The following is a 25,712-nucleotide window of genomic DNA, read 5'->3' as shown; positions in this document are numbered from 1 at the left end:
CCCTCTTCCTTATTTTTGCATTCCTCCTTAGGTCACTGTCCAAACCCATTTTCCCTTTGCTAAGTGGCACTTAACAGAAATGCAATGTTTCAGCGGTAGAAGTGCCATGGTTTCATGTAAGGGAAGAGTGAGCCTCTCGCTTCTGAGGAGGCACATTTCCTGTAGCTTTCTGGTCACAACAACACAAAATGCCAAAGTCACCGAGACAGATTCTATCCTAATAGCGTCTGGGCACCATACCTTAAATGATACCAAAATGGGTGATCAACACGGTGAAGGGCCTCCAAACCTTGATCCAAGAGGAGTAACAAGAAGTAGAAAATTTAGCCTGGAGAAGATTCAGATCCCTTCCTGGAGCACACTAACCGGATATTTTCCCCTATATGAACTCCAGGGTTATCAATCACACATCCTTCCTCCTTAATGAAAACAGTTTCTTTTCCTTAATAGGAAATGCTTACTTAAGGTTCCGTTTCCTGAATGGGAAATGCATACAAAGTGTCCCCCATTTCGCCATCAGCTTGCCCAGCACGGAAAGGAAGCCCATCGATCTACAATGCCGATTCCTCCTGGGAAGTCTTCCTTAGAAATGAGCTCATGTTGGCACTTACCTATTTGCTAAAATAATGGTCAATTTGAATGGTAGGCTATGCATTTTTGACATCAGTTCCCTAAATGTTATACCGAATGCCCTAATTTTCTTGAGTGGGGGCACCTGACATATTACCTAACATGACTTCTCCCTCACTCTAACTTCAATGCTCTTTCCAAAATTAAAATTACTGTTGCAAGATTTAAAAAAAATTCAACCTTCTGGATTCCTGACCAGTAATTATTTCCTAATAATTACTTTCTATGCCATCTGGTATTTACCTTCCCAAATGTATGCATCATATATCCCATCTCCTTCCCACGCCAACACAGTGATTTCAGAAAACAAGCATTTATTTCATTAAACACCTACCTTTGTATCTGGCCCTGTTAAGGTAGTCTGTGGATCTAAATGAAGTTAATTAAAATCCTGCGTTATTACATTCTCTAATCTTAACACAAATCTGAAAAACAAATCCCCTTTCCTATCCTTTATAATAGCAACGTATTAATAAGTGACAGATTCCATGAATAGAGCAATAAATCCAAATTTTCCATTTGTAAAAATAATCAAGCCCCCACATTTATTCAACAAGACCGCTGCCGTGGCCTGATAGGAAGCGGACAGTGACCAGGGTTGGAGGATTATGCTGGTGATTAACCTTCTACGGTAATATGAAACGGACTGCCCGGTTTGCCAAATGAATGGGCTCTTTGTGGTCTTCGTCTTCTTTCACCTCTTCCCCAGCCTGGTCTCTGAAAACCGGGGCTATGACATGGTTTCCACCACATCTGCCAACAGTCTTTCTACACACCTGGCTTTGCCATAAATTCAGGGAACAGGCAAGAGCACAACGGGCTGATCACTCTGGCAGTTTGAGCAACAGATTTCTCCGGCCATGGTAATACCCTCCTTGAAGTCTGTCTCGTAGGAAGTTTGACAAGCAGTTCTCTCCATTGTAAACATCCTAGCCTCTTCTGAAAATATGTGAAACTCGAAATGAAGATTCCAGAGTATTCACAGATTAAGTGATCTCCTGTAATCGGTAACTAGGTCTACTGGTAAGAATGAAATCCTCACCCTGGTAACTGTACCACTTCTACGTGTATTTTCAATGTTAAACATTTTTAAAAAGCTTAATTTGGCCTCATGTTCCTAACTGAATTGTTGTCAACACTGTTTACGTATTTCTTGGGAAAAGCAGGAATTTGCACATATGGAGAGGTTGAAATGTGCCTGATGGAAAAAGGGTAGAGACAGCAAATGTGACCTAATGGAACTGAAGATAAGAAATGGAGACACTTCCAGAACGATCTTTTATGTCCTAGAGTTAATATGAGGAAGAGGTCTCCTTAATTTCTTTAGGAGGAAGCGGGGATAAATATATGTTGAGCTGAGTTATAGAAATGGCTTTGCTTCCCACAGCTGCCAAGCAAGACGGAGCATTCTACGATATGCTGCATAACATAACAATCCAAGTGTTATCATATGCAAAAAAGTTTAGTGGCTCTGTGATTTTTATACCGAAAATGTTAGCTTCAAATGATTAACTAGCAATAGATATAACTTTCCCCGGAAGTTAATTTGTCCTTTCAAATGAGATATTTCCATCAAGAACATTCTTCCTCATCAGAGAAATCTGCAATGCTAACACATATGCAGCATATTTTATTTCACGTCAGATGAAACCTAGAGCAGTCAAAGCGTGAGTGCCGTGCAAGGCTTACCGAGGTGTACAGGTATCCCTCGCTGTTCATTGCCAAATACAGCTTGGTTTGAACTCCTTGGATGGCCACCACTCGAAGACCCACAGGGATGAGGTTAAACAGAGCTGAAATCAGAAAGAATGTGAAAGCGATGTTATCATTCAGAATCCCACGGCTTTTCAACGTTCCCAGCAGGTGCGGCCCTCCAAAAGTAATGCGTGCTCGGTAAAACGATGTCTGTATGTTTACATATAGACAGAGAGATAGGGCCTCTTCTACCTTTTAGCGTACTTGGTGTCCGGCTACAGTCACGGAAGTGGGGCTATGCCATAGCCACTACTGTCGGACACCCTGGGCAAATGGAAGACAAGCCCATGGTTTGTATGGTGTCGGAAGTTAGGGAATCCTGAAGCTTTTGGAGAGCTATAGTTTCAGGAATTGGTCTATATATTAACTAGCTTTATCCTCAACGAACTATTTTAAACTGCTCCCCTAGATGACTGCTAAAATTCACAGACATGGTTATGATCTACCAGTTGGGAAGAGATTCCTAGAATCTTAGAAAAGATACTAGTCTAACTCCCTCATCTAAATTATCTGTATTATTTCCAATGCAACAACCCAAAAATAAATCCAGGCCTTGAAAAAAAGGCATTTTTGTAGTCTTATGTTCCCAGAGTAGTATTTCAGTATTTCTTAAAGAACTAACATTTTCCGAGATAGGGCTGGAGGAGGGGGACAGTGCCTAGCTTTTGGTGTCTAGTAGCAAAGGTGACAGGAATACAAATAATGAACTTAAGAGGTTTGTTTGTTTATTTAGCAAAATAGTTGTAAGTAGGCAGCCAGCTGGTACCAAAGAGGCCTTCATTTCTCCATTTGAAGGTTTGATTGCGTGAAACTTACACCCACAGCCTCTCCTCACAATCACACACCACTCACTGGAGAAAACCAGTGGGCGTCCTCCCCCTACCAGCTGTCTACTCCCTCCTACATGGTGAATAAAAATAAAACAGTACATTTTTAAAACGTAGTGCTTGCCACACACATCTTTTGAAGCTAGCCTGTGCACCTTCCAAGAGTCATAGACCAATGTTGATGATTTTTGCCTCGGTGTGTAAGTTTACTGATGATGATGTATCGGTCTGCTATCATTTCTGTGAACAAGAATATAAAAGAGTCACCATATGGGTAAGAATAGCTTTTCTGGGATCTCTTACCTTGATGCATATATATACTGCAGGAGGGGGGGTAATATGGATGAGAAATATTAATGAGAACTAAATATTCTTTGGGGAGCCTACAATGTATATTTCCCCTAAAATCAGGGTATTACCAGAGAGGAGCTAGGGCAGTTCAAAATACAAGTGTTCATTCAATGCTCATCATATTAAAAGCTGTGCCCTTCTGTTATGTGAGGTAAAGGAAGGTAATTGCACAGATTGCAAGCCAGGATCTCATGCTATATTTGACAATGCAATGCAGAGCAAAGGAGTCTGTCTCTTTGCTTATGGCATGTATCTCTCTCTTTCTGTTGATGATGCCTTGCTCACACAGGTGCTCAACACACATCTGTGGATTGACAGCAATCTGAATGGTGAAAACATGATGATGTTATATTTTTGGAATGCGACAGATCACAATCCTATTATATAAAAGTTCTTGTTTTTAAAAATCTGAGATCTAAGAAACCAAACAAAAACTTCCATATGGGTTTGGCGTAAAAGCCATACCACTGCGTACCACCAGGCAACTAGAATACGAGCCTGCATCTGGATGCTAGTTCAGTCACTGTCATAGAGGACAGGGAGTGATAAATGAAATTCAGAACTGCTTCTAGAACCTCATTTTTCATAACATTCAGAACCTCCTTAGTTCTCTTCATGCAGCTAATAACAAGCAAAACAAGACAAAACAACACAGCCCAAGTAACAGAAAGAAAGATTTGATTTTCACCACGTGCCTCCACCACTCACTGGTGTGGGTTTTAATGAGCAATAAAATGCTTGAATTCCAATCATCAGATAGCATGAGGTAGGAGAAGCAAAATCCATCAGTGATCCACACCTGGGATTATCTATTCCTGATTAATGGTATTAACTATACAGGAGAACATGCATTTTTCACTATGTACCATAAATTTCTGTGACACTCCATTCAAAAACAAAAATCAGCACTCTAAAACAAAAAAAGTGAAGAAAGCAGCAAAAGTAGACAGCGCCTGGTCATCCTAGTCCAGTCTTTTCTTTTCTTTAGACATTCAAGATGGATTATAAACTGGGTTGGTTGAAAGTCTGAAGGGTCAGCTTTTCCAGATAAAAATGCAAAGAAATTATATGAGGGGTAAGCTTGCGCAGAATCAGTATTTTCCTGCGTGCCTGTGTTTCTCTAAATCTGGAGTACTTCCTCCTGGACGTACCTAAGATATTATTTCCATTAGGATGAAAATATTCTAAACGTGAGAAGAAAACTGATTCCACTTGTGTATCTAAAACACATTCATTAAATATCAAAAATCTCTTCTTTCAGGGCGCCTGGGTGGCACAGCGGTTGGGCGTCTGCCTTCGGCTCAGGGCGTGATCCCGGCGTTGTGGGATCGAGCCCCGCATCGGGCTCCTCCGCTGTGGGCCTGCTTCTACCTCTCCCACTCCCCCTGCTTGTGTTCCCTCTCTCGCTGGCTGTCTCTATCTCTCTCGAATAAATAAATAAAATCTTTAAAAAAAAAATCTCTTCTTCCATTTCCGTCAAAGTTTTGAATAAGCTTTTAATAAATAAAAGGGCTTTTGTTTCTTGTTCGTTCTTTTGTGTCTACATAAAACCAATTAAACTCCTTCTACTCTGAAGTGACCATTTTCTCAGAGACATGCACAAGTTGGCACTTAATGTTTACTGGATATGACACTGAGGTCATCCTCCTTCATTAGTTGGGCTGAGGTCAGTTTCTCAAAGGGAGCAATTAATGGAAGTATATCTTACTGCAGATTGGGGAGAGCTGACACACTGAACTAGTAACACTGCTGGAGATTTGAAGGGAAGTTGCCTCTTCTTTTAAAATAGCCCTCATTGCACCCAAGGCAGATAATAATAAAACTGCCACCACAAAATGTCTATCATCTTTTCCTTTTCAGGGGGAAATACATAATTTACAATGGCTGATTTGCTCATGATGAGATGTTACTGAACTGACATCTACCGTTGCAATAAATCAAAGGCCAGCTTAAATATATAATATCAAACATATGTTTTTAGGACTAGATCTATCTGGGTAAATATGAATGAATTTGTTTTATCGTAATTGTGCTTACCGTATCAGACTTAAAATATCAATTTGAACTAAATGAGAAAAAACGATGAAAGGTATTAAAAATTAACAAAAACTAAGGAAAACTTAAACACAGTATCAGGAATACGTGTTAAGGAAATACCATAAAAATGAAAGAGTTACAGTAGAAGAGAAAACAACTTGTATTCTTGTCCTACTCATTTAAAATAATGAATGAATGCAAGAAAGCTGCTTGGCTTTGGAGGGAAAAAAAAGAATAAATTTACATGGCTACACTTCCATTGTAATGATGATCATTTTAATAATCATTTTAATCCTGAAACATTCTTGTTTCACGAGGATTTATGCCTTACAATATCCTCAGCTGGGAAGATTAACTAGTCCCCTGGCCTCTGGTCACATTCAGCATCTGGAGTAGGGTCAAGCCCCACAGACCTGCTATTTCTTTTGAGGTACTTTTCATTCGAATGCGTCATGCTGTGGTAATACTTACCACCGTTGACTTACCTCTTATTATTTCATTCTGCCTAAGCACAGATCCTGGTTATCAGGCTACGCTCTTTCAAGGTCTTACAATATCATTAGTACACTGAAAGGCCATTCATATCAGTCAGAGGTATAAGACAACCAAAGGCAGAAGCTATGAATATGTAGGAATTGAATAAAAGCTACTACATGATCTAAAGCTCCGCTATAGGAAACAGAGTCTTGATTTACATACGTATGTGTGTGTGTGCGTGTGTGTGTGTGTGTGTGTATGTATATGTGTCTAAGTGTGTGTATCTTAAAATGACTGCATACCGTGTGATCTTGATACATCTGGCCTATTGCTGTTTACCAAACACAACCAATGCACTAATTTTAAAAAGTTTTTCTTTTTCAAGAAACACATGTGAACACTAGACCCAAAATAATTTTTTCTCTGATTTTAATGTAGAGAAGATGTTAAAAAATCGATGGGGGAGAACTTGACTGGGTGGGGCTCGTGAGCAGCTAACCATAAACTTCCTTTCAAACGTAATGCCCAATGGATCCACCTTGCTGAGGCACTCCGAAAAATAGACCAGCGCACCCCCCCATTCCTTCCCTAGACACTGATTTGTACATATAATTTATCGGAATGTTTTACTGCTGATCATTATGTACTAATGTCTGTCATACGGTTACAGTCAAACCCTCTAGTTACGCTTGACTAATTTTTTCAAACAGAACGTCTAGGATACTCACTGTAGAACTTTAGTCAACAGTAACACAGCATTTTGCAAAACAGGGAAGAACCATTCAGTATACATGTTTTTCATCCTAGGTACCCCCAGGGCTTTCTTCAAGGGTAATTAAAGGTGACTTCCTCTTGAGGTCATAGCTTGGCCATCAGCCCAGGAAGCATTATTAAAAGGTGAGAAACTCTTTTGCCACTTAACACTGGGACCCCTGTCTATGGCTTTGCTGCCTACAGCCGACCATCTCTAAAAATGCTGCAGACGACTCTAGCCTTCTGACCGACTTTCCCTGGCTGTTTTCTTAGCCAACGAAGGGGATGTTTCTGGGAAATCATCGAAGTCTGAGGGAAATGCAATATAAATTAGGGAAATGCAATATAAATTAGGGAAATGCAATATAAATTAGGGAAAAGAGAGAACGAACTGTGAGAAATAGGTGTTTCGGCCTCATGGAACAGTTAATGGGTCTGCAGAAATCTATCAATGGCAAGAAAACACCAATTATTAGGGAAGAGAGGGCTTCACTATTTGTGAGTTTGTTTTTATGACTTCAGATAAATAAAAGCATATGTGATAAAAAGGTTATGTAACATCTTATAATCACATTACTTCAATAATTAGAAATAAAACTGACTTTATCTTTGATGTGTTTCCTTTTTTAAGTTCACCGTTATGGTCCCAACTTGGTCTTTACTTAAGCTATGGTAAAAAAAAAAAATAATAATAATAATAGAAAAAATTAAGCACTAAAAGAAATCCCTTCACCCACCTGTGGAGGTATCTCAATTGTTAAAATCCCAATTAGTCTCAGAGTTATCAGTGTGTGTGGAGGGGAGAGCAGAAGTGAAAGCTTGTAATGATGAATTCTCATGACACGAAACCACTCCTCTCTCTTGGGATGAGACCGGTTCTTAAGAGTAGAGATAACGTGCTATTTCAGGATCAGTGTGTGGGTGAGTAAATTTTCTGTGGGAAAAAAGTAATAAAATCCAAAGGACAGCCATAAATCCATCCAGATTACCATGGCGATGACATTTGGATGGTTCCTCAGCTGGTGTCAACATTATTTGCTATCGTTCACTATTTTACATATTTTCACGTTCAACTTCCTTTAGGTTAACCTGCATCATCAGGATTGAAGTGTTGACTGTATTTTTGCGTTCAGGTCAGAATTTCGCAAGGGTTGTTAATTTCCAAAAAAATAATAATAATAATAAAGAAAACACACAATGTCAACAACACGCTGGGAGATCCTATTTATTTTGCAGTCACTTACTGTAAGTGCTGTCCTCATCTTTCGTGCCATCAATGGTTCCATCTGCCTGCAGCTGCAAGTGGTAACCTTGTCGGCTGTACAGTTTGGTAACTATGCCCTTAAGCTGAGGCTCTGCAAAGAGAATGAGGATTTGGATCAGTTGGTAAGTTGCGCGTACGTAGCTGAAAAGACTCAGAATTCAAAATTCTAATTTCATTTACAAACTTTAGTGTAAAAGGTCACACTACAACTTTAAAAGAGTCCTCTGAAAGGAAACAGGCAAACAAACTCCAAGTTTCAGAGGAAATCTCCAAACTGAAGAAACCTTTGATTTCTACCTCGTAACACTGGTAAAGCCCTAAAGCTTCTGACGGCAGCTAGTTTCTGATAGCATGTCCCTGGCTTACAGAGTGGTACTCTATCTCATTGAGCATTCAGAACAGGTTGGCAAATGGCATATTCTGCCTTTTAATGATGTGCCACTTCTCATGTGGAAGGAGGAGGAGAAATAAAAGATAATTTAGAGTGGTTTGCCAACCAGGGACCAAAAACACACTAACAAAGACTTCTCTCAGAATTATCCCTCTTTGAATAAATAGTCCCCGCTACTCTGAGAGTGTTGAAAATGCAAAAATAATCTGGAACTTCATCAAAGGACTTACATTTGGAAAATTGAGCTGTGATACAAAAAAAAGGAGGAGAGGAGAAAAAAAAAACAACCATTATCATACCCTATCGTGTTAATTATCCTTAGGGAAAAGGGGTGCACAAAGAGCAGGGTTTTGTTGGTGGGGAGGAAAAGGAAATTAGTTTATACTTATTTTCAAATTTAATATCAGAAATATGATTATCTAAAATATGGGTTCTCAATTGCAATGATTTTCAATTAGGAATCCCCACAGAAAAGTACCTAATTTACCAATAACAGCCACGTTATCCAAAATTTGCTGTTACTGACTACAGACACCTGCACCGAAATAATATGTATGTAATTATTCACGCCACATAATCACGCTTTGCAACCGCTTCAGCCTTTTTAAAACAAGCCCGATTCACGGCGAATGCCTTGAAAACTTCGAGCAAACAGAAAATGGATGTCTGCGTTTCCATTCCATAGTGTGTGGAACACATCAACAGAGAAAGAACAAACTGATGAATAAGTCTGAAATTCTGTATTATTTATCTAGTTTAAAAGTAAGAAAACAGCGTAAAGGATTCTTTTGGTGAAGAACGGCAAGCTCTACCTTGACGCAACCTGACACCTAGAGCTGTGTGAATTTCCCCTGGCACCGGAATATCGCGCTACTCTTCTCACGGAATAGGTTCCAAAGGACCTACAATCTGGCTGTGAGTTTAAATTCTCTCTTCAATCCAGCATTTTAGTAGCAAGTAGCCAGTTTCACTAGTCTAACCAGATCACTAAGCTCTTTGCCACCAGGTTCTAGGAATCCACTCCCCCCTCTCCAGCAAATATTTCAAGGGTGCACCACAAGTCAAGTCTGTCCCGATAAGCCGAGAAGTGATCAAAGAAACAGAATGCCTAGATAGCGGGAGCCCACACGTCCCTTGGGGGTGGAAGCTGGATCAGGGGAAGGGTCAGAGTTGCAGAGGTAAAGGCAGAGGAGGTTTCACCGGGTTCGCTAGGGCGGGCAGTGGGGTCTGCCCAGCTCGGCGCCTGCAATTTCCACGCCACACACACAGACACACACGGCGGCCGCGTCTGGGTCACGCGTGCCAGAGCCCCGGGCGTGCACACATGTGGCACGTCTGAAGCCGAGGGCGCGCCCCCTCCCCCCGGGCCGGGTCTGGCCCCGGGCTCTGCGCCTGTCCCACGGCAGTTGCAATGCAGCAAGCCAGTTACCGCTACGAACGCGGCGAGAAAGCCATCGCTTCCCACGCACGCACACCGGCTAGGTGGCCACATCCGCACCAGATGGGCCCCCGACAAACTCACCTACGCTTACATACACGCCCTCCAGGCCCCCTCACACTCGTAAAGTATGGGGGAAAAAAAAAACAACCAAAAACCAAAGCCGGCCAAGCGCCCCTTCCAACCTGGTCTCCTCCTGCGCCTCTTCTTGGAGCCGAAGAGTTTGACCCGGGAAAAGACGTTTAACTTGTTTTTGTCGCAGCTGGTCTTGCCTTTGCTGGGGCTGCTGACACACTTGCAGGCGTTGGATTTCTCGCGCTCGCGGGCTTGTCTCTTCTGACGGATCAGCGAGCTGGCGATAGCCGCCGCCATGGCCACGACGCCCACCACCACCACTTCTTTGGCGGCCCCTCTCCGGCTTCGCCTTCGCCTTCGCCTCCGCCTCCCGCTCCTCCGCGGCGCGTCCGCTCGGTCTCGCGCCGCGGCCGCCCTCGTCTCCCTGGCCGGCGCTCGCCCGGGCTTCTCCGCGCTCGGCCGTCAGCCGAGGAGGGGGCTCAGCATGCCGTCCGGGCTCCTCGGGCGGTGGTCCGGCTCCCGCGCGGGCTGCGGGCTGCCTGGGTCCGAGCCGACGCCACAGCCCCGGGTCGGGATCGCGGCGAGACTGGCGGCGGAGGCAGCGCGGCGCGGTTGCGTGCGCTCGGCCCCTGCGCCCCGAGGACACTGTGCGAGTCCAAGTGGCTCGGGTCGGAGTTTCGCGGCACCCCCCGCCCAGTGCCGCGCGGAGGGGGCCGGAGCGGGGAGGCGGGCGGAGGGAGCGGCGCGGGCGGGAGAGAGGCCGCGAGCGCGGGCGGCGGGAGGGGGGGGAAGGAGGAAGCGCGCGGGGGAGCGCGCCCTCGCCCTGGCCCCTCCGAGCCTCCGACTAGTCCTTGCAACTTCGGGGCCTGACGATCGGGAAAAGTTGGCCCGTGCCAGCTGGCCGACGGGGATCAAACAGGTAACGGCCTCGCATCTTGGCGGCGGCGGCGGCGGTGGCGGTGGCGGCGGCGGCGGCTGCTCTGGGCGCGGCACAGTCTCTGCATAGGAATCCGGTCGCCGCAGGCACCCTCCGGAAGAGCGCCGCGGCCTCCCCGAGGCCCCCTCCCCCGGCGGCCCCTCCCTCCCGGAGCCCAGCCCCGCGGGCTCCCGGCCGCCCCGCCCCCCCGAGGCCCGGGGCGGTCGGCGCCGGCTAACACCTGTAGGGGCTCAGGCGCTGCCCCACCGCCCGAAGCTTCCTGCCCTCCTCTTCCAGAACGCAGCTTCGGGAGGAAGCAGGGATGGAGGGGCACCGGGAGGAGGTAGTTGGGCCGGAGGAGCCGGGGGTGGCCTGCAGGTGGGGGGGTGGTGGTGGGGGGGGCTCTTTCCTTAGTGTTGGACTCTTACCGGGCCACACTGCCCCGGGCTGGCGCCCCTGGGAAGTTCGCCAGGCCCTGCCACAGTCGGCGACTCACAACAGCCCCCTCCCCCAAAAACACACCCGCCGAGGCATTTCGCATGGCGACACTTGTAGCCCTTCGGGAGAGAGGCCAGGGCTCGCAGACGGGTTCAGCCCTCGCGGCGGTGGCGGTGGCGGCGGCGGTGGCGGCATTAGCAGCAGCGGGAGCAGCAGCAGCAGCAGCGGGCACTGCAGAGCTGCACCCGCACACCACGCTGCCACCCAGTGGTTTTTGCTGACTTTTCATTACAGGCCAATATGTGCGGTCTGAACCCCGCTTTTCCTCTTGCCCCAAATCATTCGTTTGGGTTTGGGATCCAAACGGAGAGCTTGGGTCGTGTACAGAAAGCAGTATTTGGGAAATGCAGCGCTGAGCCTCGTTATTGAAGCCCTGGCCCATCTCCAATCTCTCTCCAATCTCCTAACTTCTTTTTTTTCCCCCTGCTCTTCCAGATCTAGCAGCCTCTCTCCCTCCAATTCAGGAATCAAGTCTGGCTTTTTGCTCGCCTCACTCTATTCACAGGTTCTGCCCTTTCCCTGTTCTATATTTTAACCTGGAGAAGAAGGAGGAGTTTCGAGGTCAAGAATGCAACGAAGAGAATGATCCATCCACGTCCCCATCTTCAAACAGACACTACTCTTTTACTATTTGACTTGATTTCTAATGCCAGAAAGGAAGCTGCCAAGAGTAGAGCTGCTCTGTCTCGGAGCTGCCACTACACTCCTTAGTGGACCTCTCCCTCCGCCCTTTCCAGATCTTTTTTGAATTGATACAGATGCTAACAAAACCAAATGCCCAGACCCCAGTCCTTTTCTTGCCTGAGTTCCCAACTAGGAAACTCCTTCAGGCCTCTTAGCCCATCAGAGCTGTATCACCTGACCCCTTGTGGAGATTTCACTGCTCCACGGGGGAAGCTGCTGCCGCCTCCCTTTCCACTTGTCCCCAGTCTTGAAATGACTGTGGCCCTATCAGAAATGCTGATACGGGGGCGCCTGGGTAGCGCAGTCGTTAAGCGTCTGCCTTCGGCTCGGGGCGTGATCCCGGCGTTCTGGGATCGAGCCCCACATCAGGCTCCTCTGCTGGGAGCCTGCTTCTTCCTCTCCCACTCCCCCTGCTTGTGTTCCCTCTCTCGCTGGCTGTCTCTGTCAAATAAATAAATAAAATCTAAAAAAAAGAAAAGAAAAGAAATGCTGATACGGGTCTGCAAAGGCAGGCTGGGGTGAAGGGTGCAGGGACCGAGGTGGAGGGTTACAGGAGAGTCATGCCTAATGGTCTGAAATTCCCTGCAGGTTAGTGGACTCCTCTGTCCCAAAGGCACACGGAGGATAGGGTGGAAGAGAGTTTCAGCACCTCAAGTCAATTCAAGTAGCCACTTCTTCAGACATTAATTCATGGGGGAAAAACCCTGGTTGGCTCCCACCGGATTTCGAACGCCTTGAAAATTGGGACTGGGTCTTGGTCACCACTATATTCCCATCTCCTGGCACAGTTCCTGTCGCATAGTTTATGCTCAATAAACAGTTTGTTGAAAACAACTGATGAGTGACTGATTCACATTGCTTCTTAAGGGGAAGAGGATGTGTCCTGGCTCAGAATGTATGGGATTCAAAATTCCAATTACCATGAAAAGAAATAATCTCACCAAAAGAGGCCTCAGAAGAAGATCTGACCAGGGCCAGTATTTGGGGTGTGGAATGGACCTTAAGAGGTCCCTACTCCCTCTCAGCATGTTTTTACCTTCTGCTCAGCACCTGGGCCTCTAACTTTCTGTGACCTGTCTGCTTACAGACCACAAGAATTCTCCTGTCTCCTCCCTTAACAGAAGCCACAGAGGCCTTTGACTTGAGGGGGAGTGATCCAGGGGAAAGGGGAAGGAAAGCCATTTTGACTTTGGGTCCAAATCATACTACTTAGCCATTAATTATGCAGATATTTCTCATCCTTTCCTAACTCCCATATGCATTTCACAGGTGCTTCTCAACTCAGAGAAGAGTGAATATAAGTCTCAAATTCTCAAAGGAGAACCGTGCCCAAACCCCATTCACCTTAGGAAGGCAGAATGAAAGAAAGAACCGCAGCCCACCCTAGAGAAGCAAATTCTGCCTTTCCTTTCTGTCTTACTGCCACCCCACCAGTAGTACAGCATCTGAGCGGGAGAGTGAAGAACTTTCCTTCGACACTCATTGTCACAATGCCTTTTTCTCCCGTCTTGCTTTGTTCCTACCAGTTCACACTGTACCCTGCTTAATCCCACGGCTCCCAATCGCTCTGTGCTGAGCGGGTCCACTCACCTTTGCTCCTCCCTGACCTCCTCTTCCCACTGCACTGTCCAAGCTCTCTCCCCGATCATGTTCAGGAGGAAAGCACCCTTAGTTCCTTTCTCCGGCTCAACTCACACAGAGTTCTAGCCTGGGTGGCAGGAGGCATACGTTTTAATCCTGTCTCTGCCGCTCATCGGCCGTGTGACCTTAGGTATGTCATTTCTCCTGTTGGGGCTATAGTGTTCCCAACCTTGAAGTCATCCTTTAGACAGTCTTACTGGCTTTCAAATTGTATTGTGCAGAGCCCTAGGAGTAGATGGAGGCGATGTACGTTCCCTCACCCATGTTTCAACGCTAGCACTTCCGCTTTCATCTATTTTATATACTGGGGCTCACTGTATGATTTCTTTTTTTTAAGATCTATTCATTTATTTGAGAGAGAGCACAAGCGAGGGGAGGGGCAGAGGAAGAGGAAGAGAATCTCAAGCAGAGTCCCCACTACGTGCAGAGCCCAAGGACTCCGAACTCTGTCCCGGGACCCTGAGATAGTAACCTGAGCCGAAACCAAGAGTCAGATGCCCAACCCGCTGAGCCACCCAGGCACCCCTGTATGATTTCTTATGAAGAAAAATAATGAGAAAGATTCCACTGCTAAAACCAAAAACGTCTGGAAATCTCTGGATGAGATGTTCCTTAAAGTCTTTCTGGCTCTGGAGCCTACGATTTTTTGGTATATGCCCCTGTTCCTGCTACCTCTTGTTCTTCCCCTCCTCGCACTCCCCCCTCCCCTCTCCCTTCTCACCCCACCAGAACATAAACTCTAAATTGGATTCCAAAGAAAAATACCACAAGTCTCTTTGGCTCCGTTCCTCACGGGTTCACTTGAGAACCAGGTTTTAGCGTTCTTTTCAGGGAGAGTTATGTGAGTTATCAGAGCAGAGAAAGCTGATCGTTCTCTGCCAATCTCTTTTGGCAGGCCTCAGATGAGCTGTAAAGCAGCTGAGGGGATCTGCTCTCAAGAGGCATCTCCAGGAGAGAGACAGAAACCCAAACAGATGTGACTGTGATGAGCAAAAATGAGAGAATTCAGACAGCCTAATCAGGCGCAGCCTCGGTACCTCCCGAGCAGGAAGGAGTTGGCTGTCTTTCTGAAACTCTGAAAATGAGAGATTTCAAACACCCATCCTTTGTGAAGATAAACACAATTGGAGCCACTTGCCAGTTAGCTCTCCGTCTTCACTTCAACGGTCCCTCAGGACCCCTCCGTGACCAGTTACCAGGTCAAGGACTGATGATGAGCTAAAGGGAGGAAAGGGAGAGACACGTTCAAGTGCACCGCTGGGATCTCGCCATTAACTGAGTAGGGCGGTAGGGGAGGTATTTAAGAGACCTGTCCTGTCCATCTATGTCCAAAAGCCCAGAGAAAGGACTGGATAGAAATACAAATGAGGAGATTAGAGAAAAGCCATTAGCAAAGGCTCTTGCCACTTAACTCCAAGCAGGAAGAAAAATGCAATTTAAAGAAATCCTGTCCATGTCCCACCGGAATTCCAGGGACAGAAAGAGTGACTACAGTACCTGACACATTTATTAGCTGGCAAAGAGTCTCTCCTAGTCAGATCATTTGGGGGAATTATGCTTCAGAAACAAAGGTCTCCAGAACCAGTTTTCTAGAAATGGATTGGCTCTCCTGATTTGCATTGCACTAGGATCGTGGCTAGGTCTTGACTGTGTCCTCTCTCTGGGATTGTTCTCTAAATACTTCAGTTATGGAGTTTCCTAAAGCTGCCTCTGGTTTATATTTAAAAGCAAATAAACAAAGTCAATGGGGAACGCACTGATTAATTCTGATCCTTAAGAAAAATCCTATAACCCATATAAAAATTTTATTGTTCAGTCATAATTTATGAACATTAAAACCCTAGAGCACCCTGATAGTATTAATCATATCTACGAATACAGCTCTTTGCCATTTAATTAGCCATAGCAGCTGCAACATCAAGAGTTCGAGGCCTCTGATTACCTGCTTGGTCAATTAATCAAGAAAACCTGGAGAGAAGTATTGGCTTGCTGGGGTGCAGGTTTCTTCTTTGATCATAAAAAGAGAACACGAGGAAATGAGCTGAAGCTTCAATATGTGGGGATTTTGGTTTTGTACAAGGAAAACATGTTTTTCAGTAAGGCTTGTTAAAAACCGTAATTGAGGGACGCCTGGGTAGCTTAGTCGGCTGAGCGGCTCGCGCTCTCTTTCTCTCTCTCAAATAAATAAATAGATACAATCGTTTAAAAAACATAATTGAATGCTGATTCTCCTATGGAAGTTTTATGAATACAACAGAAACGTTATCTGTCTCAGCGGGCATGTGGGCCGATTCCCGTCGAGGCTCTCATTCCGTCATTCATATCCATGAGCTGCAACCAAGAAATGGTCACTAGAAAAGGGGCAGCAACGACATTATTGCGAAAGTTCAAGGTCCTGTCTGAGGCGGGCATGAGATAGTTAGTGCCTCTGCGTTTGGAAGGTCATACTGGGTGAACCTGGATCGTGTGGGTCCAGGCAGTCACGATCATTTTGTAAAGTCTGTCGTCCAAGGGGTAGGAAATACTTTGCAGATAATGGTAAATTTATTTTTTTTTAAGATTTTATTTATTTATTTGACAGAGAGAGAGAGGCAGCAAGAGAGGGAACACGAGCTGGGGGAGTGGGAGAGGGAGAAGCAGGCTCCCAGCGGAGGAGGGAGCCCGATGCGGAACTCGATCCCAGGACCCTGGGATCACGCCCTGAGCCAAGGAAGGCAGACGCTTAACGACTGAGCCACCCAGGCGCCCCTCAATTACGGTGAGTTGCCTCAGGGGTGACAGAGCATCCAGAACCAACAAAAGCATGGGCTTCTCTCGGAGTTTTATTCAGTTTTCTTCAATAATATTTATTTATTTATTTTTAAATTTTTTATTATGTTGTTAGTCACCATACAGTACATCCCTGGTTTTCGATGTAAAGTTCGATGATTCATTACTTGCATATAACACCCAGTGCACCATGCAATACGTGCCCTCCTTACTACCCATCACCAGTCTATCCCATTCCCCCACCCCCTCCCCTCTGAAGCCCTCAGTTGGTTTCCCAGAGTCCACAGTCCCTCATGGTTCATTCCGCCTTCTGTTTACCCCTCTGCTTCATTCTTCCCTTCCTTCTCCTACCGATCTTCCTGCTATTTCTTATGTCAGTTTTCTTCAATAATATTTAAAGCTGATGAAGGAACGGTTGCTATTTTACGAACTGACTGGTGGCTAACAGACATAAATGAAGTGTTTCTATGATGAAACATTTATGGCAGACTAAAAATGTGTGCAAGACTCAGAGGCAAAATATCTGTAACACTGGGTTCATTTCTTGCCCACTGAACTAAATAATCTAAAGGAAAAGCTAGGGGGAAAAATGATGCAAGGATTTGAGGCAAAAGCAGACAATCAGTAATTTTTCTGGATCTAAGCTGTTTCAGGAAATAGGATTTCTGAGGGAAGGTGACCTAAACTCAAGATCTGAGGAAGGGAATGCAGTGTTTGCAAATGATCTAATGTTCAGTATTACTTAGCATATGGGGGCGGGATTTGCAATCAGCATAAGGAACCCTGGATTCATTTCCTATTTGCCAGCGGTGCTATTTCCACCAACTTCTTATCAAGAGTTGCCATTTTTTTTAAAGGAGCAGAGAGGTAATGGGAAACTACTTCAGTGCTCTCTCAGGATTAGCAGTCCTAACACTTTTCAGACGCCGACCAGGATTTGGGCAGAGGAACCAGCTGAATTTGGAAGAAATGGTATCCTCTAGATTCAAAGGAGGGGACGAAGGACAGGTCCGTGATTCATCTGAGAACTCTGAAGATGTCCTACGTGGTTTCAAACTCCTCACTCTGCTTTCATTCCCCCCCCCCCAACACTGGGGTTTCAAATGGAGAGAACAGTCAATAAATGCTGTGGTTATAACTGGACAAGCCACCTCAGTGCTGTTACACTATTTTCTTGAATCCCTCCACCAACCTTTAAGGTAGGTATTGCCATTTTACGGATGAGGAAAGTGAAGTCTAGCGAGACTAAGTGATAGATCTAGGATCTCCTGCAGTGCCCACAGGTGGCAGTGCCAGGATTGCAATTACGGGTCCTCAACCAATACAATCTATGTGTACGAGTCGAGCCCTTCACATACGACTTTTTCCTCCTTGGCACTGGGTCTGGAATCTGGCTTCCTCAACAGTGGTGCCCGGATATGGCCATCTCTTGGCTTGGGTAATGGAAGAAGATGGAATATAACATGACTTTCAACCCAGTTATGTGTTTTCCTTTTTTTTTTTAAACAAAAGTGAATTTTGGAACAAATAATAGATATGATCTGTACACAGTTATTGGCCTAGTTTGTACGCTTTGAACAATAACTTCTTAGAGTGACATTTTGAGAAAACATCGCTCCCTTTCTCGCTAAAAGTAAATGACTATAAATCACTGCTTAATATCATTCTGGGTTTCTCAGCCCAGGGAGCCCTTTAACACCAGGACCCAATCTGAGTCAGGTAATCTGGGGTTTTGGAGTGTGAGGAGACCCAAAGGACACTCTGGACGTTATCTTCATCACTCCTTAGCAGAGGCACGAAGTTTAAGCACTCCGATTCTTTTCATACCCGGAAAACCGGCTTTCCACACCGTAAGCTTTTTCGTGCCATCTGCTTTCAGCTACGGGAAGCCTGAGTTCAGCCAAAAGAGAGAAAAATATTGCACACAGTGTGTTTGGTTGCATGGTCTGAAGCCCAGGACTATGCTTTTGAGCTCAAGGGGTTTCTCTGGTATCCATCCTGACTGACTGGCTCTGGCTCGTCCTTCTGACAAGCAGCTGTAAGCATAATCAACAGATTGAAATTGTTTAGTAACTTCTCCCGCTACCACTGAAGACCTCGAGCAATTTGAACACCTGATTTCATAACAGGGACCTTGATGCTCCATTAACAATCTCATTTTAGAAAAGAGATGTGAGGCAAGAGAAGTCAATAGAGTTTGTCCGAGGCTACACTGTTCATTCATTCATTCACAATTTACTGAGAACTCTTTGTCATGTACTGAGTTACACCCTAAAGGATGCAAAGGTACTTATGAGCTATAATGTATTTATTGAACACTACCTATATCCCCGGCACTAAGGACTTTAGCCTGCTTTACTCACTTAATACTTACAACTTATCCCCATTCTACAGATGAAGAAGCTGAGGCAAAGAGAGGTTAATGAGTTCATTCAGGCAGGAAGTTGAAGAGCTAAGGGGACTCAAATCCATGCATTCTGACTTCATATCCCATGTTCTTGAAACTGCTCTACTGCCCCTCCTTGCCTGCCCCTGGCTGCAAGTGGAGGAGAAAGAGAAGTAAATAAAATAACTAAAACACAAATGTGATCAGGCACTGTAAAGTGGTGCCATATGTCCAAAGTGTGGGAGGTACTCAAAAAAAAAAAAAAAAAAAAAAAAGGCCGAGCTAACTCTGTGGGTAGGGGGGCAGGAACTGGGATCAGCTTCAGAAAGAACCACCACCACCACCACCACCACCACCACCAAACCATCTCACTGAAGATGAATTTTGGAGGATGATGGAGAACTCGAAAGTTGGGGAACAAAACTGGGTAAAGCCAGACTTCAAACCTGCTTAAACTGACTCTTGATGCTAAATTCTTAGCAGGCCATATGACTTCCCCTTAGCTGAGAACTTACAAAACCTTGCATTTTTATGGCCCTACACTTTAAATCACTTGGCAACAAGTGAATCTCCTACTGTAACCATTCTCCAGGAACCTACTTCTCTGGGAAATAGTCATTACTGGTGTGGTCCTGAAGCATTCTGGGGATTGGGAGACATAAGATGTACTATGTGGATATTCTAATGGACATTCATGAGTTGTTTATTTCATGCCTGTAAACCAACTGTCTTCCCTTTCCCACTGATTGCGTTCAGTACATATTGTCACTGGCGATGTTCAAGTGTGTACAGTAGTTTATCGACTTACAACTGCCATCAGCAGAGGGTTTAGTAGAAGTAATCCCTTTGGAAAGATGCCAATCAAAATGAAAATTCAATTGGCACGAATGCCACAGTGAGGCAGGCAGTCTCCTCTTGCAATGACTGGGGTAAGTTTGGAGACCAGAGATTTGCATGTGGGCAGTTATTAAATAATTTTATTATGGTGATGATAAAATTTGAAGCTAAAAAATGAATTAAAGATGCTAGGAAAATGACTGTCCAAGCCAGAAAATCTAGTAATTCTATGATTAGAGAGGGACAGCTAGGATTTGGTTGGTATTTAAATATACTGAAAATATATTTGAAAAATCTTCCTACTTACTATATTCCTCTTCCTGCCGCTAAAATACCTACGCCTGCTTGCTCTGTCTGAATCTTAGTATCCTTTGGTCTGAAAAAATATATACTTAACAGAATTGTTAAGGGAAACAACAGTGCCTTATTTCACTGTAAGAAAAACCAAACCAAAACAAATAATCCAATTAAAAGATGGGCAGAGGGGGTGCCTGGGTGGCTCAGTCGTTAAGCATCTGCCTTTGGCCCAGGGCGTGATCCCAGAGTCCTGGGATCGAGCCCTACATCGGGCTCCCTGCTCTGCTGGGAGCCTGCTTCTTCCTCTCCTACTCCCCCTGCTTGTGTTCCCTCTCTTGCTGGCTGTCTCTATCTCTGTTGAATAAATAAATAAAATCTTAAAAAAAAAAAAAGATGGGCAGAGGACCTGAAGAGACATTTTTCCAAAGAAGATGTACAGACGGCCAACAGACACATGAAAAGATGCTCAACATCACTCATCATCAGGGACATGCAAATCCAAACCACAGTGAGATACCATCACCTCACTCCGGTCACAAAGGCTAGTATCAAAAAGATGAGAAATAACAAGTGTTGGCAAGGATGTGGAGAAAAGGGAGGCCTCATGCGCTATTGGTGGGAATAGAAGTTGGCACAGCCATTAGAGAAAATGGTATGGATGTTCCTAAAAAATTTTTAAATAGAAATACCATATAATAAAGTCATTCCACTTCTGGGTATATACCAAAGAAAACAAAAACACTAATTTGAAAAGATGTATCTACCACTATGTTCACTGCAGCATCACATGCAATAGCCAAGATACGGGAGCAACCCAAGTGTCCATCAATGGACGAATGGGTAAAGAAGATGTCATATATACATACACCATGGAGTATTACTCAGCCATAAAAAAGAATGAAACAGCGCCATTTGAGACAACATGGATGGACCTAGAGAGTATCATGCTGAATGAAATAAGTCAGAGGGAGAAAGGCAAATACCATACAATTTCACTCATATGTGGAATCTAAAAAACAAAACAAACTAACAAACTCATAAATACAGAGAACAAACTGGTAGTTGCCAGAGGGAGGGGGTTAGGGGGATGGGTGTAATAGGTGAAGGGAATTAAGAGGTACAAATTCCAGTTATAAAGTAAATAGGTCGCAGGGATGAGAAGTACAGCATAGGGAATATAGTCAATAATATTGTAATAACTTTATATGGTGACTGATGGTAAGTACCCTTATCGTGGTGAGCATTTTAGAATGTATATAGTTGTTGGGTCACTATGTCATATACCTGAAACTAATATAATATTTATGTCACCTGCATTAAAAAAAATAGCCAAACCAACACACTGTGTGTGTGTGTGTGTGTGTGTGTGTGTGTGCGTGTGTGTGTGTACACACACACCAGGCAGGCCTCTGGCAAGGCTGTAAAGCCAGCACTTCAGCCCAGATGCCCACTGTCCTTATGAGGCCCCACAGGAACCCGTTCTTCCAGATAAGACTCTAGGATCCAGGCTGTCCTAATTCTTCTTCATTGAAATTGTCTTTCCTATATCCCATCCCTCGGTCACTGTTTTCCAAGACGACAGCTAGTTGATCAGATACTCTCATCAGAGCTGGGTTAAGTATGAATATATCCTCACGACCCCACCCACTTCCCCCCAAGTGGCTCATTCTAGCGGGACTTTTATGGAGGCAATACTGTACCACAAGAGTGCCTCTAATGGTGACATGTTAAATGACAGAACAGGCTGCGGGAGTAGCTTCGAGGAAGGAAGGGCTTTGGAGACCTCCTCGTTCTAAAAGTTCCCTGCCACTTTTTAGAACTGGTTCTATGAATGTGTGTGCATGTGAGTTCAGGCAGCAGAAGTTAATAGATCAGACATGCTCATTTAGCTCCTGCTCAATCTTTCCTTCCCGTCACAGCCAAGATTCTTGAAAATCTTTACCAACAACCCCATTTCCTTACTTCCATTGACCATTCACTCTGATTTTATTATAAATTATATTATACATACATGTGTGTGTATATATGTATATTTATATACATACTACTAGGGATATATATATATATATATAGATATATATGTATATATATCCTCTACATAGATTTCAATATTCCTTTTAGAGGTGGAAAACTAGTATTTGCTTGGTATTCAAATATATTTAAAACATTAAAAATATTCCTTCTCACTGTATGCCTCTTCAGTTGTGCTCCTTCTGTTTTCAATTATTTTTCTTCAGTTCTAAAAGTTTACCATAAACTCTTCATCCACTGTCAGTCCTTAAATCTCTCTCTATTCTTCTTCTGCTGAAACTTCTGTTAGATATGTGTGAGACCTCATTCTCTCCTCATGAGTCCCTACTTGTCTTCCCCAGCTCCTTCTCTTCATCTTTCTGTGTAGAATCCGGGGGCTTCACTGATCCCCACTCTGGGCTTTTCTATTGTTTGATTTTGTTCGATTTCATTGACAGACACACATAAACCATACTGCATATTATACGATAATATATATGACGTGTTAAAAATTATATACATTTACATACATGCACACATGTGCATATATATACATAATTTTTACAATGGCTGTTTTATCTTTTCTAATATGTCTGCTATTCTTTTCACGATGTGCTGTTCATACCTTACGGATTTTAGTCCCTCCTTTATTTTACTGAACGTTTTGAAGGTACTTAAATTAAAGTCTCTTTGACGTTGCCTTGTTATACAACTTTTCTGGAATGTGGATTACTCTGCTTATTGTCACTGCTGACCCTCCCCGCAGTGGTTTATTTCTCTTCTTGCTCCGTAAACTTGACTGTGGGCTCCCGTTCGGCATGAGAGCTGTTTTCCGCAGAAGTCCCACATGAGCCCTGGATAGCAGAGTTATCTATTGCTATAGCTCCGTGTTCTTTCTCTGCCAGCACGCTATGGATTCCACTGGATGCAGGTCAGTCTTTAATTTTAATTTCCCAGCTTTTTAGTACAAACTAAGATGTGGGATTCCAATTTCTTGTCCTCTAAGCCCAGAATGAACACTCTGCTTACATTCTGTGACCCTAGGCCTTGAGTCCTGATTTGTCACCAACTGGACAGGACATCCTGGCTCCTCGCCTTATAGAGGAAGCTTAGGGTTCTGTGTCAGGGCTGTAACTTCACCTTAAGCCCCAGGGTGTACATCCATTTCTGATACTCTCGATGGCCATTTAGTTCCAACTGTGACACTCTGCTTTGGCTTTGATTTGCCCCTTTGTCGCTATCACCAGGAAATTTCCCTTTTTTGCTTTTGATTTTTTGTATGTATCGTCAGACTTAAGGTACTATTTTATCCACTATTTCTATGTTTTTATGGAAGGTTAGGGGTTTCTGCCATACTTGAGTTCAACATATTGACTAGAAGTCCCCATGTGACCTACTTCCATCATGACACTAAAATTGCTTTTACTAAGATGATCAATAACCTTATTGTCACAGTGGATGACAACTTCTCAGTCATTACTTCCCACAACCTTTCAGCAGCACTTGACACTATTGGCCATTATCTTCTTGACACTTTTCCACAGACTTCTCCTGATTTTCCTCCTACCTGTCTTTGACTATGCCTTCTGGGTCTTCTTTTCCTCTTACTGGCCATTTGAGTCCCTCAGGATTCTGCCCTATGCCCTCTAATTTTCTCCCTCATTCTTCTCTTTCTAGATATTTACTCTTCATTCATCCATTCAACAAATGTTCTTTGAGCATTCGCTCTGCGCCAGGCTGAGTTGTAGGTATTCAGCAGTAAACAAGGAAGGCCTCTAGAAGGGGATGACATTGGTTGACGCTTGAAATATAATGGAGCTCCTTTGAGCTCTCTATATGGATACTTCTACCCAAATGGCACTCAAGACCTCAAATCCAAAGTTGAACTCATCTCCCCAAATTGATTGCTCTTCTCTTATTCCATATGGCTACTAAGTTTGTTTCTTGTGTCATACCCCTATCTGGATTCATCCACCATCTCACCCAGGCCAGAAATTTGGGCATCATCCTGCATTCTTCCTTCGCCCACCTCACATCCAAGGAGTAAGCAAGTAGTTCAGGATCTATTTTCTTAATATCATTTCTAAATTCCTATTGTTAAAAATTTCACCTATGCCTACTTTCATTTCTTGCCTGAAGTTTACCACAGCCTCCTCTGTGGCCTGTGATCAAACTACTTTGCTCACTGCCACAATTCCAACAGACAAATCTGATCGTGTTGTTAATAGTCTCAGTGGCTCTCCACTTACAAGCCCTCCATTATTTGGCCCCTGACAACCTTGTCACCCTTACCTCCTGCCTCACACACACCGTATTTCAGACATACCAAAGTACTTACCTTCCCCCAAGCACCCCCCTCCAGCCCACTAGCCACTCCAACTGCTGTACCTTTGAAAATTCTACTCCCTCCTGCTGGGCAAACTCTTCAAGATTTATCTCTGGCATCATTTCCTCTGGGAAACCTTCCCCAACAAGGCCCGTCCGTGTAAAGAGAGTTTCCTCTTCTCTGCTCTGTAGTACCCTGTGCATATAGCTATTACAGCACTTATACTATTTCTTTCTGTCTACTCATCCATCATGCCCACCAAACACTGAACTCCCCGAGACACGGACTGGGACTTCATCTCTGGATCTCCACATCTAGACAGAGTAGGGACTCAATAAATGGTAGTTTCATGGCTAAATGAATTAGCTAACTCTTCCTTCCCCATTTAGAATGCAGATAGTAGGCACCTAGAGCAATGAAATGCAGGACAGGCCTATGTTGATTAAGAGGAAGTTCATGTGCAACTCAGGGTCGAGTGTGGCCAGGTTTCAATTATAAACAGAACTACATCATTCAGTCATTGAACTAAGGAGCAGGAAACTGCTGGATTCTCGTGAAAGGGAAAGTTAAATCGGGTTAGTAATGAGACTGGCCCCCATTTGAGTCAAAAAATAATACTTTAGAAGTCTACGACACTTCAAGGTTTGACAGGGCCCTTTTACGACAACCCTTGTCTCATTCGATCTGCATGGGAGCCGGTGACGTAGCCAGAAGAGGTTTCAACTGCACACATTTTACAGACAAGAAAACCGTTTCTCACTGAGAGGTCACAGTTTTCCTTCCATCACACAACTAATTTATTTATTAATCAGTTTAGCCCCTATCTCATTCCAAAGAGGGGTTGCGGTTGCTTACAAAAAGATGTACGTGAAGTACGGGAAAATAAGATTGGGAAGCAAAGAAAAGGGCATCAGCATGATAAGAGTCAGACACTAGAGACAGCCAGCAGGGTTCCAAACCCAAGGTCCCATTAGGCTGCCTCCAGAAGCTTTTGAACCACTGGGTGGTGATCCGCAGGAGTTCTGTTTGCATTAAAAAAGAGAAAAAAAGCAGCTACAATTTTGACATCACAAAGCAAGGAGCCTGGCATCTATTGGAATACTCTCCCATCAAATGTAAACACGGAAAATTAAAGCCAAACTGGAATCACTGCAATTATCCTCCTTGGACTAGAACCCTAATCAAGCAACAGACAGAGGCAAAGTGAAATGAGCTGAGACCACAAAGAAAATTGGTCCACGAGAGGGCAGGGGCCGCGGCTGGTTTTGCAGAGCTACATATATATTAAAAAATTAATTAGATCAAGAGGTGACTCGGTTTCTGAGGTAAACTAATTCAGTTTTGATCCCA

The 25,712-nt window shown here is 44.3% G+C and overlaps 1 protein-coding gene across 8 annotated transcripts in view; it reads right to left on the bottom strand.

The window, feature by feature from the left end:
* The window catches only part of FGF13 (fibroblast growth factor 13), a 490,290-nt gene that overhangs the window by 63,490 nt on the left and 401,088 nt on the right, over positions 1-25,712 (bottom strand). For 7 of the 8 annotated variants that reach the window (XM_048213361.2, XM_044392441.3, XM_044392443.2 and 4 more), the window contains 2 exons: positions 8,075-8,185; positions 2,320-2,423 (listed from right to left, as the gene is read on the bottom strand). In XM_048213361.2, coding sequence (XP_048069318.1) covers positions 2,320-2,423; positions 8,075-8,185 — 215 coding nt within the window. Of the gene's footprint in view, positions 1-2,319; positions 2,424-8,074; positions 8,186-10,108; positions 10,652-25,712 lie in introns of those variants that run through there. The other variant, XM_026479742.4, reaches the window with a different exon arrangement.

The sequence above is a fragment of the Ursus arctos genome, chromosome X (assembly GCF_023065955.2).
Source record: "Ursus arctos isolate Adak ecotype North America chromosome X, UrsArc2.0, whole genome shotgun sequence".
NCBI classification, from domain to species: Eukaryota; Metazoa; Chordata; class Mammalia; order Carnivora; family Ursidae; genus Ursus; species Ursus arctos.
This window is presented reverse-complemented; position numbering and strand designations above follow the sequence as displayed.